We start from the raw sequence: 17,875 nt of genomic DNA, 5'->3' as shown, positions 1-17,875 counted from the left end.
AAATGACTAATAGTTCCTTGACACAACGTTCAATCTTTTTCATATGTGGCATGTATGTGCAGCATCCCACCCTTAACACGAGTGCATTGAAATATTACCCATTAGGCCTAGCGCCCCCTAATGAGAACAGGAAATGCCTTTTTTTACGAGACAGTTTCCTCCTCCAAGGGAAAAAAATCTGTTGACCTCAAACCTGCATCAGGGGAGCCTTAAGACCTGTGTTCAGGTGCCTGATGAAAAATTTTGAGGTTTCGTTGAAGCGGAGGGGACCAAACAGGAAAGTGAAAATGACCGTCAACAATTTGTCTCGCAAAAAACTTTGAACAGTCATAACTCAGAGCAGATATACAACATATCTGCGCCAAACTTCCCGTGCTTGTTGAGAGTCATACCCTGAAGGGCCTTGTAAGGGTCACTTGCATCAACTCTACAGTGCCAACTAGTGGCAACAGAAGGAGTTTTAAAACAGGCCTTTCCTATTGGGTTTTTTCAATGTAGAGCAATGAAATTTGGGGAGTCCATACCTTATGCAAAACTGTTCCAAAAAGTCTCTTGCACCCATTTTCCAAATCCAACAGAAAATCAGGTATTTTAGATCGAATGTGAAATGTTTATCCATTTGTAGTATAGTTTACATTTGGAGGCCTGAACATGCACGAAAACTCACCAAATTTTGCACATACATGCGGCTTCGCATGGATTTCGATAATCTTGCAACGTTACAAAAAAATGTAACAAAATGGCTTAGTGGCGCCCCCTTGAATTTTTCAAAAAGGCGTTTCCTATTAGGTTTTTTTAACATAGAGCAATAAAATTTGGGGAGTCGATACCTTGTGCAAAACTGCTCCAAAAGTCTCTTATCCCATATTCGAAACCCAACAGGAAATCGGGTATTTTGGATCAAATGTGAAATTTTTATCAATTAACAGGGTGCACATTTGAGACCTTGTCACAGAGGGAGTTAGTTGGATCATCTTCAAAATTGGTGAGACTATTCATGAGACATAGGAGATCTACATTTTCAAAATGGTGCGTTTTCATTCATAGGTCTGACCTGGGCGTGGTGCCAAAATCGGCCATTTTTTCGGCAAAATGACAAATTCAGTAAAAGACTAATAGCTCCTTGACACAACGTTCAATCTTTTTCATATCTGGCATGTATGTGCTGGATCCCACACTTAACATGAGTGCATTGAAACATTACCCATTAGGCCTAGCGCCCCCTAGTGGGAACAGGAAATGCCTTTTTTTACTAAACAGGCTCCTCCTCCAAGGAAAAGAATATATTCACCTGAAACCTGCATCAGGGGAGCCATAAGACATGTGTTCAGGTGCCTGATGAAAAATACTGAGGTTTGGTTGAAGCAGAAGAGTCCAACAGGAGAAGTGAAAATGACTGAAGCCATTTCGTCTCACCACAAGTTTTGAACAGTCATAACTTCTACAACATATCTGCGCCAAACATCTCGTGCTTGTTGAGTCATACTCTGAAGTGTCCTGTAGGGGTCATTTGCATCAACCCTACAGCACCAACTAGTGGCAATAGAAAGTCACTCATTTTTCTAATATATGTCCAGGTCTTTTCAGGTTGATCATTGTAGTTTCAAGACCTTTTGAAATACTTATTTTACGGCCCATGTCCACATGTCGCTGTCTGTTGCCATGACGACCCTTTATTCACTCCTTTTTTGTAGTACTCTCTCCAATAGGGGCTTTTATCTCTTAGGTGTGTGAATGTAAAGAGGCAACTTTCGAGCATGTTAGGTTCTATTGAGATGATTAGCGAGGATGATCTGCCACCACCCTGACCTGCACACTGTCCGAGTTGCGTGACGTCCGAGTTGCGCTAGATTGCTAGGGCCCGTTCAGTCCTGCTTGCAGGCCTAGTTTTCTTTGATATTTGTACTTTTACTTATGTGTTTTTTGCACCTGTATCTGTACTTTTACTTAGGTAAAAAAGTGAGTACTTCATCCACCATTGCCCACAAGATATATTACCTGGAAGAATAAGTCCATCTTTGTGAACAAGCGTGTAGCCACAAAATCCATTATACTGTAATGGGAGCTCAGTGAGATTGGTGGTAGGTTCTGGCTGGAGCCATTCATGTTGTTTCATATGTCCTGGATCAATACGGTCACCTGCAAAAAAATAGCAGCTGAGCTCGAACCCGATCATCTTCTGAAATGACTCGTTATGTAATTTGTCTGATGTCAGCTATACTTGAGTGCTCGTTCAGTCTTTCTTTGTCTGTTTTGACTTCTATTCCCTCCAATAGGTTGTCCAAAAGATCTTTGGAAAAAATGGTGTCCTCAGAGGTACGGAAGAACTGCAATTTGAAAGCAATGTTGTTGAAGATATTTAGTAATTCTGCCTCATCCTGAAGCTCCGACCACAGTTTTGCCAGGGCCTGGAACAATGGCTGAAAAAAAAAATGATCATGAGACCATGGAATATTTCACTCAATAATATGAATAATGAAGTCATCGAAAATAGCATAAGAAAATCTTTTTCATCATTCTTTCAATGCTAATGACAAATACATTTTTTCAGTGGAGACATGTTGGGGAGTCTGATGATGCTCCAATTAATAGTGGTATCGAAAAGCTTGGCTACAGGTTGAATTCTTTTTATTTACACCTCATTGGGTGTTTGGAACAGCAACTTTAGTTTTATGACTATACATTTCAGTAACATTTCAGATTTTAAACTCAGCTTATCCGACTGCAATATGCCTCCAAACAAAATTACGTAGGGTTAAAAAACATGGGCACCTATGTCATTTTGTTGATTTAAATACTTAAATGCGCAACTTATAAGCACTTATTCATTTGAATCCAAAATTGGCATGCTAGCTTATTGGATATGTCTCAAAAAATAATATTAACATCATGGTTTAGGTGAAAGCTATCGCTGAAATTTCAACTGTTAGTTTCCACTGCGAGGAACACAATGTAAAAATGAAGACCACAAACACAACTCTTGTTAAGGACAGAAGTGGCCGACCAAGGAAAATATTGGGGTGGCAAAGGTTATGGTGAGAATGGTCAAAGCGCAACCAACAGAACACAACCAAAAAAACTACACCTGGATCTTGCTCACTTCAATAACAATTAAGTGCACTTGCCCAAGCAAAAGCTGGGAGTGTGATGCAGAAGAAGCCTTTTCTGCACACAGACTCAACTGACGAGACGTGGGAATCTTTGGGCGCCTAACGATTTGATGACGATTACGATTCTGAGACTACGATTCGATTATAAATCGATTATTGATGCACTCCCCCAGCTATTACCTACTTTTAATATTTCATACATTAGTTACAAAAACTGTACAAAAATCCTCTCAGGCTTAAATAAACAACTATTTCAATATCAAGTTAACAGTTCAAAACAGTAAATAAAATACTCAAGTCCCCATTCTGTATCAGCAGTTTTAAACTACATTCAATTAATTTAATGTTGTGAATCAACCGTTAAAGTTTTTAAAATGGCTCCCGTTATTCCATAATTGCCCTTCTGTCCGCTTTCGACATGTGAAAACCGTTTAAAACAGTTTCATTATTTAAGGATAGATTCAAGTCAAGATTTTGCCGATTTAGTATTTTAAATAAAAAGTTAATTACCGGTTGGTTCGTTTGGAAGGTTCACTACTACAGCCTTCCAGGGAAGTCTATTGCTTTAAGATGAAGGCTGTTTACTAATGCCGGCAAGTCTTTCATTTCGCATCTAGTTTTCTATACATGTGCTGCTAACGCCGCCAGGTCTGTCATTTCGCATAGTTCCATACCTGTCAAGTTGTACGGTTTCAGCGAAATTTGTACAACTGACTACTGATTTTTAAATGTGTACGCTGTACATTCAAAATAGTACGTTTTTTGTGCATTACGTTTTTTTTCTCCGTTCTGATTTTGTCACCGTTTCGGAAACAAGAAATTGTGCGTTACCATGCGTTACTACGTTGGCTTAATGACCCCGAGAAAAGTCAGAGACACCGAAAAAGAACAGTGGGAGTAGGAAGGAGGGAAGAGTGTTGGGACGCGGTTTCAAACGCGATGCTAGGCTAGGTGGCTCCAATATTTCCTGACTGTAGCCGACAGCACACTAGATATAACATACATATAGAACTACATACAAAATGACAGACTCGGCGGCGTTAGTAAACAGCTGCCATTATAGAGCAGTAGACTTCTCAGAAAGGCTCTGTTGTAGTGAACCTTCCTAGCGAACCTAAGTAACTTTTTATCTAAAATACTCCTAAATCGGCAAACTCTTGACTTGAACCTATCTTTAAATGATGAAACCGCTTTAAACCTTTCATATGTCGAAAGTAGACAGAAGGGAACTAATGCAAAAACGGGAGCAATTTTAACAACTTTAACAGTTGATTCACAACATTAAATGACTTCCAAACATAGCAAAGGTTACTATGTTTTTATTTGCTTTTTTGTTTTTTGTTTTTTAATGAAAAAAAAAACATGAAAGGTAACACCAGTTACTTTGCCAAGTAACTAATTACGCTTACCTTCAGGTAAATGAGTTACTAACTCAATTACTTTTTGGGAGAAGTATTTTGTAACTGTACCTTTTTAAAGTAAGATTAACAACACGGGTCATAAAGATGCAGAATGAAAAGCGACAAAAAGCGGCTATTTTATTCTGACAATTTCTTGCCGAACACAATTTGCCCGCAACTATTGCTGATCACTTCTCAGAATTAGCTAAATAAATGTTTCCTTACTCAAAGATTGCATTGGTAAGTTGATTTCATCAATTGAGCTTTTTAATTTATAATTGGATACACTAACAAGTCAAACTGAATTGCGAGCTGAAGTGCCATGAAGTGCAGCTATCAAAAGACGTGATAGAAATTGCCAAAAGTGCTAAATAAGATTATAACAAAAGTCACTGTTAAATTTTAGTAATCATGGTGCAGCTGAAGGTATAGTTTGTTCTTTGATTGCACCAGGGTTCATGCAACAATATTACCAAAAAATCATATTATTTAAAAAATTGAGTTTTATTTTTGTTTCATATTGCACACTATATAAAACGTTGTAAGATTAGTCACCAATTTGTAAGACATATGTCACTATTTATAAGATTGCCAATGGCCTCGGGTTGGCAGGTATGTAGTTCTTTATACATGTGATATCGACCGTAGCAAAATGTAGGCGTAATTTGTAGCGGTTGTCGGCAGCAGTCAGGTATTATTGTTTTTTATCTAGCGGCATGACTTGAGCCAGAGCCGTGAGTTGAGCATAGTCATTACCCGGGTAATGGAGAGGGGAAATGACAAGCATGATGTTTACTCTTGTTCCGTTCCTCATTGCGTCCCGAAGACCACGCTGACTGTGTTTTAGTTCCACTTTACTTGGCATATTTCAATAATCGGAATTTGGATGTTTGTGAATCGTTCTCAAATCTTCCACAGCCGAATCTCGAATAATCTAAGAATCGGAAATTTCGAACACCTCTACAATTGACCTTTTGCAAAAGCTCCGCCTCTCAGTTACGGTGGCTAAGCCGACAAGCTTCGTGACACCAATGGCAAAAATGGATGGATGGATGGACCCTAACCCTAACCGGAGTGTTTGAGGTGATTTATTTTAGAGAAATACCAGACCAGTGCAACATCCTCCAGATTGAGGCAAAAGGGTTTACATTATACATCAGAGGGTTAAATTGAAAATATAAAAAATTGTAGCAAGCTATCGAGGCACACAGCATACACTTACAACAAAGGGTTGGGATACTAAGGTCACAAAATGTTCCATGAAAAAAAAAAAGTTCAAGGTGCTTATTAGGACACTATGTTAACTTAAATGTGCTTTATGGAGTTTTTTTTTTTTTGGGGGGGGGGGGGGGGGGGTTTACTCGCGCCTGCCACCTCCGGGCTAAAGCGTAACTGGTGCCTATGGAGCCTGTGACATGCATGCTAATACGGGCACGAACATAAAGTAATGTGCGTTTGGCCCATCAAATATGCACCAGAAATGTTTGGTGGATCATGCTATGGTCACAACGGTCTCAAGGTCGTATGATTGCTCGATGGCCGTTTAAGAGGCGGAGATTACGAAAGGTCAATAGAATTGCATGTTTGCAGCATGTTTGGATAAGCCAGCCTTATTTTGGATTTTACTGTGGACTGATGACACAACGATTGAGATATTATGTGGTAACAAGTGGGGTTGGGCATCAAGCATCAACGGGAACCGGTTCTAACACTCCAATGGTCCTGAAACCGTTCAAATTTTTAAATTTCGATTCCATGTTTCGATGCCCTGACCGCCGAGTGGAAAAAAAAAATCGCTGACGAAAACCACGAAGAAGAAGCCATAAGAAGCGCGTGTTTGTGCACTGCAACTTGATTACAACCATGGAAACGGTGCGGGGGCGCTCAAAAGTTTGGCTCAACTTTACAAAAAAAAAAAAAAAAGACCAGTCAGCTCCGTGCAACATTTGCAACACAACTATATCACGCAAAGGTGGCTGCACGACTAGTATGATTAAACACCTCCGGCTTCATGGAATACAAGTGCCGAGTAGCATAGCTGAGTGCTGCGCCGGTCCTCTAACCAGTCAGAAAGGTTAGTAAAACAATAAATTACTTCTGTCTTCTGCTGTTCCCGCGATCAGACCCCGGATTTAGCAGAAGATGGATGGATGGATGGATGGATGGATGGATGGATGGATGGATGGATGGATGGATGGATGGATGGATGGATGGATGGATGGATGGATGGATGGATGGATGGATGGATGGATGGATGGATGGATGGATGGATGGAAAATAGTACGAGAATAAATCATATTATTACGTCGGGCTATGGTCGATATCATGTACAGTGTATCACAAAAGTGAGTACACCTCTCACATACAGTATCTGCAGATATTTGAGTATATCTTTTCATGGGACAACACTGACAAAATGACACTTTGACACAATGAAAAGTAGTCTGTTTGTGTGAGTTCATTTATAACCATTAATATCGAAGCCCCTGGCAACAAAAGTGAGTACACCGCATGGGAACTTCGTACATCCCTAAATGTCCAAATTGAGAACTACTGCTTGTCATTTTTCCTCCAGAATGTATGTGACTTGTTACACGAGTGCGGTCAGCACTGCTGCAGAAGTTGAAGAGGTGGGGGGGTCAGACTGTGAGTGCTCAGACCAGACGCCGCACACTACATCAAATTGGTGTGCATGGCTGTCACCCCAGGAGGAAGCCTCTTCTGAAGACGGTACACAAGAAAGCCCGCCCGTCTCATCAGACCATATGACATGGTTCTAGTAATCCATGTGCTTTGTTGACATGTATTCAGCAAACTGTTTGCGGTCTTTCTGATATTTATATACAAGTTAAAAATAACCCTGTGAGAAGTTTATATAATTCATCCATCCATCCATCCATCCATCCATTATCTTCCGCTTGTTCCGGGGTCGGGTCGCGGGGGCAGCAGCTTTAACAGGGAAGCCCAGACTACCCTCTCCCCAGCCACTTCAACCAGCTCCTCCGGCGGGATCCCAAGGCGTTCCCAGGCTAGCCGAGAGACATAGTCTCTCCAGCGTGTCCTGGGTCGTCCCCGGGGCCTCCCGCCGGTGGGACATGCCCGGAACACCTCTCCAGGGAGGCGTCCGGGAGGCATCCGAACCAGATGCCCGAGCCACCTCAGCTGGCTCCTCTCTACGTGGAGGAGTAGCGGCTCGACGCCGAGTCCCTCCCGGATGACCGAGCTTCTCACCCTATCTCTAAGGGAGAGCCCGGACACCCTGCGGAGGAAACTCATTTCGGCCGCTTGTATCCGGGATCTTGTTCTTTCGGTCACGACCCAAAGCTCGTGACCATAGGTGAGGGTAGGAACGTAGATCGACTGGTAAATCGAGAGCTTTGCCTTTCGGCTCAGCTCCTTCTTCACCACTACGGACCGGTGCAGAGTCCGCATTACTGCAGACGCCGCACCGATTCGCCTGTCGATCTCCCACTCCCTCCTACCGTCACTCGTGAACAAGACCCCAAGATACTTGAACTCCTCCACTTGGGGTAGGATCTCATCCCCGACCCGGAGAGGGCACTCCACCCTTTTCCGACTGAGGACCATGGTCTCGGATTTGGAGGTGCTGATCTTCATCCCAACCGCTTCACACTCAGCTGCGAACCGCTCCAGTGAGAGTTGGAGGTCACGGCTTGATGAAGCCAACAGCATTAAATCATCTGCAAAAAGCAGAGATTCAATGCTGAGGTCACCAAACCGGACCCCCTCAACGCTTCGGCTGCGCCTAGAAATTCTGTCCATAAAAATTATGAACAAAATCGGTGACAAAGGGCAGCCTTGGCGGAGTCCAACCCTCACTGGGAACGAATTCGACTTACTGCCGGCAATGCGAACCAGACTCTGACACCGGTCGTACAGGGACCGAACAGCCCTTACCAAGGGGCTTGGTACCCCGTACTCCCGGAGCACCCTCCACAGGATTCCCCTAGGCACACGGTCGAACGCCTTCTCCAAATCCACAAAACACATGTAGACTGGTTGGGCGAACTCCCATGCACCCTCGAGGACCCTGCTGAGGGTGTAGAGCTGGTCCACTGTTCCACGGCCGGGACGAAAACCACACTGCTCCTCCTGAATCCGAGATTCGACTTCCCGACGGACCCTCCTCTCCAGTACCCCTGAATAGACTTTACCGGGGAGGCTGAGGAGTGTGATTCCTCTATAATTGGAACACACCCTCCGGTCCCCCTTTTTAAAAAGGGGGACCACCACCCCGGTCTGCCAATCCAGAGGCACTGTCCCCGATGTCCACGCGATGTTGTAGAGGCGTGTCAGCCATGACAGCCCTACAACATCCAGAGCCTTTAGGAACTCCGGGCGGATCCCATCCACCCCCGGGGCCTTGCCACCGAGGAGCTTACCAACCGCCTCAGTGACTTCAACCCCAGAGATCGAAGAGCCCACCTCAGAGTCCCCAGACTCTGCTTCCTCAAAGGAAGGCGTGTCGGTGGAATTGAGGAGGGCTTCGAAGTATTCTCTCCACCGACTCACGACGTCTCGAGTCGAGGTCAGCAGTACATCATCTTCACTATACACAGTGTTAATAGTGCACTGCTTTCCTCTCCTCAGACGCCGGATGGTGGACCAGAATTTCCTCGAAGCCGTCCGGAAGTCGTTTTCCATGGCCTCACCGAACTCCTCCCATGTCCGAGTTTTTGCCTCGGCGACCACCGAGGCCGCAGTCCGCTTGGCCAGCCGGTACCTGTCAGCTGCCTCCGGAGTCCCACAGGCCAAAAAGGCCCGATAGGCCTCCTTCTTCAGCTTGACGGCATCCCTTACCGCTGGTGTCCACCAGCGGGTTCGGGGATTGCCGCCACGACAGGCACCAACCACCTTACGGCCACAGCTCTGATCGGCCGCCTCAACAATGGAGGTGCGGAACATGGCCCACTCGGACTCAATGTTCCCCACCTCCCCCGGGACAAGGGAGAAATTCTGCCGGAGGTGGGTGTTGAAACTCTTTCTGACAGGGGATTCTGCCAGACGTTCCCAGCAGACCCTCACAATACGTTTGGGCCTGCCAGGTCTGGCCAGCATCTTCCCCCGCCATCGGAGCCAACACACCACCAGGTGGTGATCAGTTGACAGCTCCGCCCCTCTCTTCACCCGAGTGTCCAAAACATGCGGCCGCAAGTCCGATGACACGATTACGCAGTCGATCATCGAACTGCGGCCTAGGGTGTCCTGGTGCCAAGTGCACATATGGACACCCCTATGTTTGAACATGGTGTTCGTTATAGACAAACCGTGACGAGCACAGAAGTCCAATAAGAGAACACCACTCGGGTTCTGATCGGGGGGGCCGTTCCTCCCAATCACGCCCCTCCAGGTCTCACTGTCATTGCCCACGTGAGCGTTGAAGTCCCCCAGTAGAACGAGGGAGTCCCCAGAGGGGGCGCTCTCTAGCACACCCTCCAAGGACTCCAAAAAGGGTGGGTATTCTGAACTGCTGTTCGGTGCATAAGCGCAAACAACAGTTAGAACCCGTCCCCCCACCCGAAGGCGGAGGGAGGCTACCCTCTCGTCTACCGGAGTAAACCCCAACGTACAGGCGCCAAGCCAGGGGGCAATAAGTATGCCCACACCTGCCCGGCGCCTCTCACCATGGGCAACTCCAGAGTGGAAGAGAGTCCAACCCCTCTCGAGAGGATTGGTAACAGAACCCAAGCTGTGTGTGGAGGAGAGTCCGACTATATCTAGTCGGAACTTCTCTGCCTCACACACCAGCTCAGGCTCCTTCCCTGCCAGAGAGGTGACATTCCATGTCCCAAGAGTTAGCTTCAGCAGCTGGGGGTCGGACCGCCAAGGCCCCCGCCTTTGGCTGCCGCCCAACTCCCTACGCACCCAACCCCTTTGGCCCCTCCCACAGGTGGTGAGCCCATGGGAAGGGGAACCCACGTTGCCTTTTCGGGCTGAGCCCGGCCGGGCCCCATGGGGACAGGCCCGGCCACCAGACGCTTGCCTTCGAGCCCCACCTCCAGGCCTGGCTCCAGAGGGGGGCCCCGGTAACCCGCGTCCGGGCAAGGGAAACTGGGGTTCATTAATGTTGCTCATCATAAAGGGTCTTTTTGAGCCATACTTTGTCTGGCCTCTCACCTAGGACCTGTTTGCCATGGGTGACCCTACCAGGGGCTTAAAGCCCCAGACAACATAGCTCCTAGGATCATTGAGACACGCAAACCCCTCCACCACGATAAGGTGATGATTCATGGGGGGTAATAATTCACAAATTTCATATTAATTGTATTAATAATAAATAATAATAAAAATAATAAATAATAAAATGATAATGATACATAATAATGAATTCTAAATTTGTATGATTTTAAAATATCATCCAGAAGTTAAGACATTAATGTAAACTAATAAATTTTCAATTGTTTTTAAAAAAAAAAAATATATATATATATATATATATATACATATATATATATACATATATATATATATATATTTTTTTTTTTTTTGACCCTGCCTCTTAAAAGGATCAGAATTGAGAATCAGTCAGTCCGGAATCGAAACATAGAACTGGAATCGGAACCAGAATCGTTCAGTTTCAAACGATGCCCAACCCTAGTAACAAGGGGTGTTATGTATGGGGGTGAAAAGAAAGAACACTGCACCCCCCCCCCCCCCCCCCAAATAAAATAAGCACTCCCGGAAAATTTGGTGGTGATCCTTTAGGCCAGGGGTCCTCAAATACAAATCTTGAAGGTCCACAATTGTTATTTTCATACTGAAGGGACACACCATATAATTGTTTGCATTAGTCTAACACATTCATCTAACTATTGTTTAAACAGACTCCACTACATGCCCTTTGACACAGTAAAGTGAATCACCTTATCCGGGCTAATGAGGGGGAGATGAGAAAAATGGTACAGTTTCTCGTAGGCACCGTCTAACTGTTTGCATTACGCTAACACACGTAATATAGTTAATCAGGAAATAGTATTATTTTCATATTTACGGTAGGACTGCACTACTAATATAAAATAAATAGCACACCATAGTTTAATGAGAAGAAATAGAAGAGCAACACAATGCCGTCTTATCACAGAAGCCCAACGCGTGCGTCACGAACAAGATTGACGCACCAACTCTTGCAATCAGCTCTCCCAGCAAACGCCAAGGACAAAGCGCTTTGTCCTAAAACAATTAGGGACAGCCCGGAAAACAAAGTTGATAGCGGGCGTCCCATCCGTGCACGAACCTAAGCCGCCCAAAACCGGCCACAGAGGGGAAGACCCAAAAGCAACGCCCAGACACACCTTCGGACACACCTTCGACACGGGCCGCTTCACCAAGGACTTTAAAAAGACTGGACACTGAGATAACATGGATTTTGCTGCTCGGAAACATGTAGCCTTGTTTTGGATCCAGAATTGTCCCTCCTGTTGTGTTACGGTAAGAGCACAGATGGACACAAGCTTGGCTTTCTGAACACTCCTTTACTTCCGTATCCACACACGCTAACAACACACTAACTCCACCCACATATCCCACAATCCCATGGTATTAAACTGTCTATATATATACAGCATATATATATATATCTTACAGACACAACATTTCCCCCTCCCACCGGAAAGTGCAACTGAGAACAAACAACTAACAAGAAGAATAACATGCAACATAAACTATTGTCGGTAGTCCCACACCCAACCTAGGTATGATATGATGTAACATAGTCCCGAAGAGTAACCGGCCGAGCTCGGACCCTCACTGGCCTGGCATCCAGCTGCTGTGGTGCCTGGAGCTGGGGAGCAACCGGTTCCTCTGGTACGGCCCACACTGGAGGTGCAGGTGGTCCAGGATCCACTTTCAGTGGAACTGTAAGTGCAGCTCCATCTGGAGGTGAAGGCGGTGGAACCTTTCTCAGTCTGCAGGCATGCCAACGGGAGCCATCGTCCAAAAGGAAAGTCGCACGGCCCAGAATCCGTATGACTTGCCTTGGTTGCGACCAGAAAGATGACATCTTGTTGAGGCGTTGTGGCCGCCGAGTCCTAACCCAGTCCGACACCTGGATCGTTGTTGGACGTGCCCTGCGCCTCCTGTCCACTTGCTCCTTCGTCTTCCGCTGCCGTACTGCCACAACCTCCTTTGTCTGCGCGAGTGAGGGCCTGATTGGCAACAAAGTGGGGGCCCGAAGCCTGTGCAGCGGAAGTTCAATGTCCCGTCCTAACATAAGCTGCGCTGGGGACACTTGAGTCGTGGAATGGGGGCTCGCCCTGTAGTGTAACAATGTTTGGTTGAGAGCAACTGGAAAACTACAGCCTTGTGCCATGTGAGCACGGATACCATTTTTCAGCGTAGCATTGAAACGCTCCACACCTCCATTGGCCTGAGGGTGGTAAAAGGCGGTTCGAATGTGCTTGATGCTTCTGCTGGCGAGGAAATCCACAAATTTCGCTGATGTCAACTGAGGGCCATTGTCAGTCGTCACAGTCTTTGGCAGCCCCCAGCGAGCAAACAGATCATCAAGAATTTGGATTACAGCACAGGACGTCACCGTACCCACTGGAACCATACACAGATCATACACAACCACAAGGAAGCGCTGGTGGCGAGGAACATTCCGGCCATGGATTTCACCACATATATCCAACTGCACGTGGGCCCATGGTTGAGAAGGCCATGCAAGTGGTTGTAAGGGAGCAGCGGGTGGAGGCCCTGCCTTGCCACTGAGGAGGCAAGCAGAGCAGTCACGGACCAGATGTTCAATGTCCTGGTCAATTGCTGGCCACCACACGAACTCACGGCACCTTTGCTTGAGCTTAACCACTCCAAGGTGGCCCTCATGTGCCATCGCCAGCACACGAGCACGTAGGGTGGTCGGAATGATGGTACGGAGTCCCCTTGACACACATGTGTCAGCCCAGCAGGACAACTCATCCTTCACCTTAGCAAATGGCTTTAGCTCCTCAGGAAATTTGGCAGGCCAGCCCAGTCTAATATATGTGCGGAGCTTGCACAAAATCGGATCCTTATCCGATTCAGCTTGCAGTTCCTTGAGCCTGACTGTAGACTGCAAAGGCGCGTACAATGTCTGTATGAGGATCGGTTCCTCGTCCTCTGCTTGCCTAGACAGCATGGGTGGGACAGAAGGCTTTGAGGCTGCAATAGAACGAGAGAGGAGGTCAGCTACAACATTTTCCCTGCCTGGAGTGAATACAAGATCATAGTCGTAATGCCGGAGGCGATCGGCCCAGCGGTGGAGTCGCAGCGGCTTGTATCCGGTGCCGGATGTGGCAAGCACCGTAGTCAGGGCTTGGTGGTCTGTTCTGATGGTGAAGTGCCGACCATAGAGGAACATGTGCCACCGTTCGCATGCCCATACGCAGGCGAGCGCCTCACGTTCGCCAACCGAGTAGCGCTGCTCCGTCTCAGAAAGAGCGCGAGATGCGAAGGCAATTGGCCTCTCTACTCCATCCTGCAGCTGGGAAAGGACAGCACCAACTGCAGCCGTAGACGCATCGCAGGTCAGGATGGTTGGGCTGTTAATATCAAAATGAGCCAGGATCGGAGGGGATATCAGCCGGTCTTTCAGGGCAGCGAAGGCAGCAGCATTGTGAAGACCACACCCATGGCTCATTCACCTTCAATAAGCGACGCAAGGGTGCTGTGGTGTCAGAATAGTGGGGCAGAAAACGCATGTAATAAGCAGTCATCCCGAGAAATGAAGCAACCTCGGCCGCAGAGGTCGGCTCAGGAATGCGCCGCACCGCCTCAACGCTGGACGACAGGGGCACAATTCCTTTCGCTGAAAGACGGAACCCGAGGAAGTCCACGGCATTCAGCTGCGAATAAGCATTTGTCAGCGTTCAGAGTGACATGATGTTTCTCCAGGGCGTCAAACACACTGTGTAGGCCGGCATCATGGGTGGCCTGGTCCGCTGCGTGGACCACTATGTCATCTAAGTAGACAGCAGTTCCTGGAAGCCCCGCCAAAATAGTTGACATAATTTTCTGAAAGCAGCTGGGTGCTGAGCTCAAACCAAACGGCATGCGTGTGTATCTGAAAACCCCCGAGTGAGTCACAAATGCAGTCAGGTCCCGGCTGGTGGGATGCAGAGGCACTTGGAGGTAGCCTTGTCGTAGATCAAGCTTTGAAAAAACTGTTGAGCCATGAAAAAGGGCTGTGAGCTCCTCCACTGTGGGCAACGGGTACTTGTCCGGAATGATGGCCTTGTTGACCTGCCGTAGGTCAACGCATATCCTGAGTCCCCCTGACTTCTTTTTGGCGACCACCAAATTGGAGACCCATGGCGAAGCATCAATGGGCTCAATGATGCCATCCAGTAACATAGAGGACAGTTCGGCTGAGACCCCATCCCTGAGCGCAAGTGGCACGCACCTGAGAGGCTGGATTACTGGCACAACCCCTGGATCTACACGAGGGCGGTGATTGAAAGCCGTAATACATCCCAAACCATCGAACAATGCTGGACATTTGTTTTGAAGCAATGCAGGTAGGACCTGCATTATAGCCTGGCCGCTGTTGTCCATCATTGAAAAGCCCAGTTCTATAGACAGGTCCAAGCCAAGCAGGTTGGCCCCCTGGGGTGCCACTGTGAATGGGAAGGACGGTAGATGCTTTGACCCGTAGCTGACCGGCAGATTAAGGGTGCCCATCACATCGATTTTTGAATTTCCATACCCCTGCAGAGGGAGTCTGGGACGAGGGCCAAGCTGAAGATGGTGAAAGAACATCCTATAGGTTGCATAATTGAGCAGTGACGCTGCAGCTCCAGTATCCACCAGCAATGGAATGCCCACCTCTCCCAGTTGGACAGGGCATGTCTTGAATGACGCACTGGTAGATAGGACATTACTAATGTCAGCAGAGCCTGTGGCAGATCGAGAACTGCAAACCGGATTGTTAGGTGAGGTGACGTGGTATGTAGCTGAACGACATAACTTAGCAAAATGATTGAGCTTTCCACAGTTTCTGCACGTTTGACCGCGTGCAGGGCAGTCTGGTGCTCTTGTTATATGTGCAAATGAGCCACAGTTGCTGCAGTGTCTCCTATCTCCCCCACGAGGGCGCTGTCTGACCATTTGTAACATTGCAATGTCAGCCTCCCTGCCCTCAGTGTCTGGAGCTGATGTATGTTGAGATGGTGGTTGTCGTACCACGTGCTGCATCGGCATTTGTTGGACGTACATGTTTTCGGTGGAATTCAGCAAAGAAGAACATTCAAGTGCCGACTCCACTTGAAGTGCTATTTTAATGGCGTCAGCGAGTGACAGATCGTCAGATTCCATTAAGTTTTTCTCTCGTTTTTTCACATGATGTGCCTTCAATCATCTGATCTCGTATCATTTGATCCTACAGCGCGCCGTAGTCACAGTGACTAGCAAGGCCGCGGAGGTCTGCAACGAAGGACTGAATTGACTCGCCTGGTCGCTGATGGCGCTTCCGTAGTTTGTATCTGCGCATCAGAACTCTCTGTTTCCCCGTGAAGTGAGCCGTCAGTAACAACACAGCCGCGTCGAACGTCGTAGCGGACCCAAGCGCTTCCAAAATGCGCTGTCCTTCGATGCCGAGGCAGTGGATGAGAAGAGCCAATTTGCGCCTATCCGGCATCTGCTCGTCGGTGAACCCCATTGCAACAACGTAGGCATTGAAACCTGTTAGCCATCGGCCCCACGGCACGACGGGCTCTCCCGGTACCGGCAGGAATGGGTCCGGTGGAGGAAGGTTAAAGCCAGCCATCTTCGTCGCCAAATTGTTGTGTTACGGTAAAAGCACAGATGGACACAAGCTTGGCTTTCTGAACACTCCTTTACTTCCGTATCCACACACGCTAACAACACACTAACTCCACCCACATATCCCACAATCCCATGGTATTAAACTGTCTATATATATACAGCATATATATATATATATATATCTTACAGACACAACACCTCCGTCGTCTGTTTTTGCCTTGTTTTTGACCATTGTCGACGAATAAATTGTCAACCTGCTTTCGGCGAGTCTTTTTCAAACTTTTGGAACATGGAGTCAGTACAAAGGGTTAATATCAGAGGTGGACGCGCAAAGTTCTGCCTTCCCGGTTGGCGCGCGCGGAGGCAGCATCGGCAGAGCGGCACTTTGTTCGGCTGTCGCTGTTTCCGTGCGCCTTGGCCGGGGGGGGCGAATTTCAACAATACAAGCATGGGTCTATTTATCAATGTCTGTCAAGTACAAGGCAGGTCGAAGGTGGTAAAGGTGGTTTTCTTTTGACCAAACAAAAATAAAATGCACTGGTGGCATGTAAACAGACTGCAAAGTGCCGGGTGCGACTCGTGTTTCACACTGCTGCGGTCTGTCCACACTAGCTAGCAGCATGCAGGCTCTCACAGCCAATCAGCGCATCGTTGTCATAGAGATGACAACAGATGTGGGCACATGGAAGATATCTGACTAAAAGTGAAACAGAAGTTAGCGATAGAATAATAGCCCATAGCGATAGATCGGCGATTCATACAAATAATATTAAAAAGTTGGGGGGAGGGGTGGTTCATATTCTTTGTTGTTGTTGTTGTTGAAAAATGCCATTTGCTCTGGGTCCGCAGAGAGGTGTGCCGAGGTCCGGTCGTGGACCGCTGTCCGCTAAATGAGGACCCAGGCTCTAGACTGTAGCGGTGTGTGGTCAGTCATGGTATTTGAAAATTTGTCAAAAATTAGGGTTGCATAAATTTCACTAGATATAACAGACTCTTGAAAATATTTATCAACAGTCACAATGCTTACAGTTATGATGGGGCTCAATGTTTCAACTATTCAACCACCAACAACAAATCTGCTCTGGTATTCATACAAAAGTGCCGTACCAAGGTCTGAATATTGTTGAAAATCCGTGGAATGATCGAGGGCAGTCTGTTAATGTATTGTCAGTCAGCTGATCGTCGCATCCTCCAGCTGGCTGCCTTCCCTCCCAACGTCACGTACTCTGATTGACGCCGGACGGGCAGACGACGTCGCCGCCGCTGATGGGCCATCCGAGGAAGGGTGCCAACTTCAAAAACTAGCCGCTGTCTGTCATGTATCCATTATGCAGCGCTGTGTTTACATTTGCGGCAATAACGACACTTGCTTTACGTCAGCTAAGCCGATACACGGTAGTACTATTAGGCCGTAGTTTGAGCTCGCATCCCCGCGTGTGTGTTGTATTGTGCCTGAGTCTTGTTAACCAAATAAAGGCAGCGCTAACAAAAGTCATCTGACCACTCCTCATTTTACAGTCAACACTCTGAGAGTATACGTGCAGTGTACATCCTCGCCAGCTGTTTGCTCGCCATTCATTCACCTGTGCATTTGATCGCTACTTT

At 47.1% G+C, this 17,875-nt stretch overlaps 1 protein-coding gene across 3 annotated transcripts in view; it reads right to left on the bottom strand.

The window, feature by feature from the left end:
* Positions 1-17,875, bottom strand: part of cfap206 (cilia and flagella associated protein 206) — a 64,230-nt gene that overhangs the window by 11,294 nt on the left and 35,061 nt on the right. For all 3 annotated transcript variants that reach the window (XM_057822928.1, XM_057822930.1, XM_057822929.1), the window contains 2 exons: positions 2,222-2,420; positions 1,999-2,139 (listed from right to left, as the gene is read on the bottom strand). In XM_057822928.1, the coding sequence (XP_057678911.1) occupies positions 1,999-2,139; positions 2,222-2,420 (340 nt within the window). The remainder of the gene's footprint in view (positions 1-1,998; positions 2,140-2,221; positions 2,421-17,875) is intronic.

This window comes from Corythoichthys intestinalis, chromosome 19 (assembly GCF_030265065.1).
Source record: "Corythoichthys intestinalis isolate RoL2023-P3 chromosome 19, ASM3026506v1, whole genome shotgun sequence".
Taxonomy (NCBI): domain Eukaryota; kingdom Metazoa; phylum Chordata; class Actinopteri; order Syngnathiformes; family Syngnathidae; genus Corythoichthys; species Corythoichthys intestinalis.
This window is presented reverse-complemented; position numbering and strand designations above follow the sequence as displayed.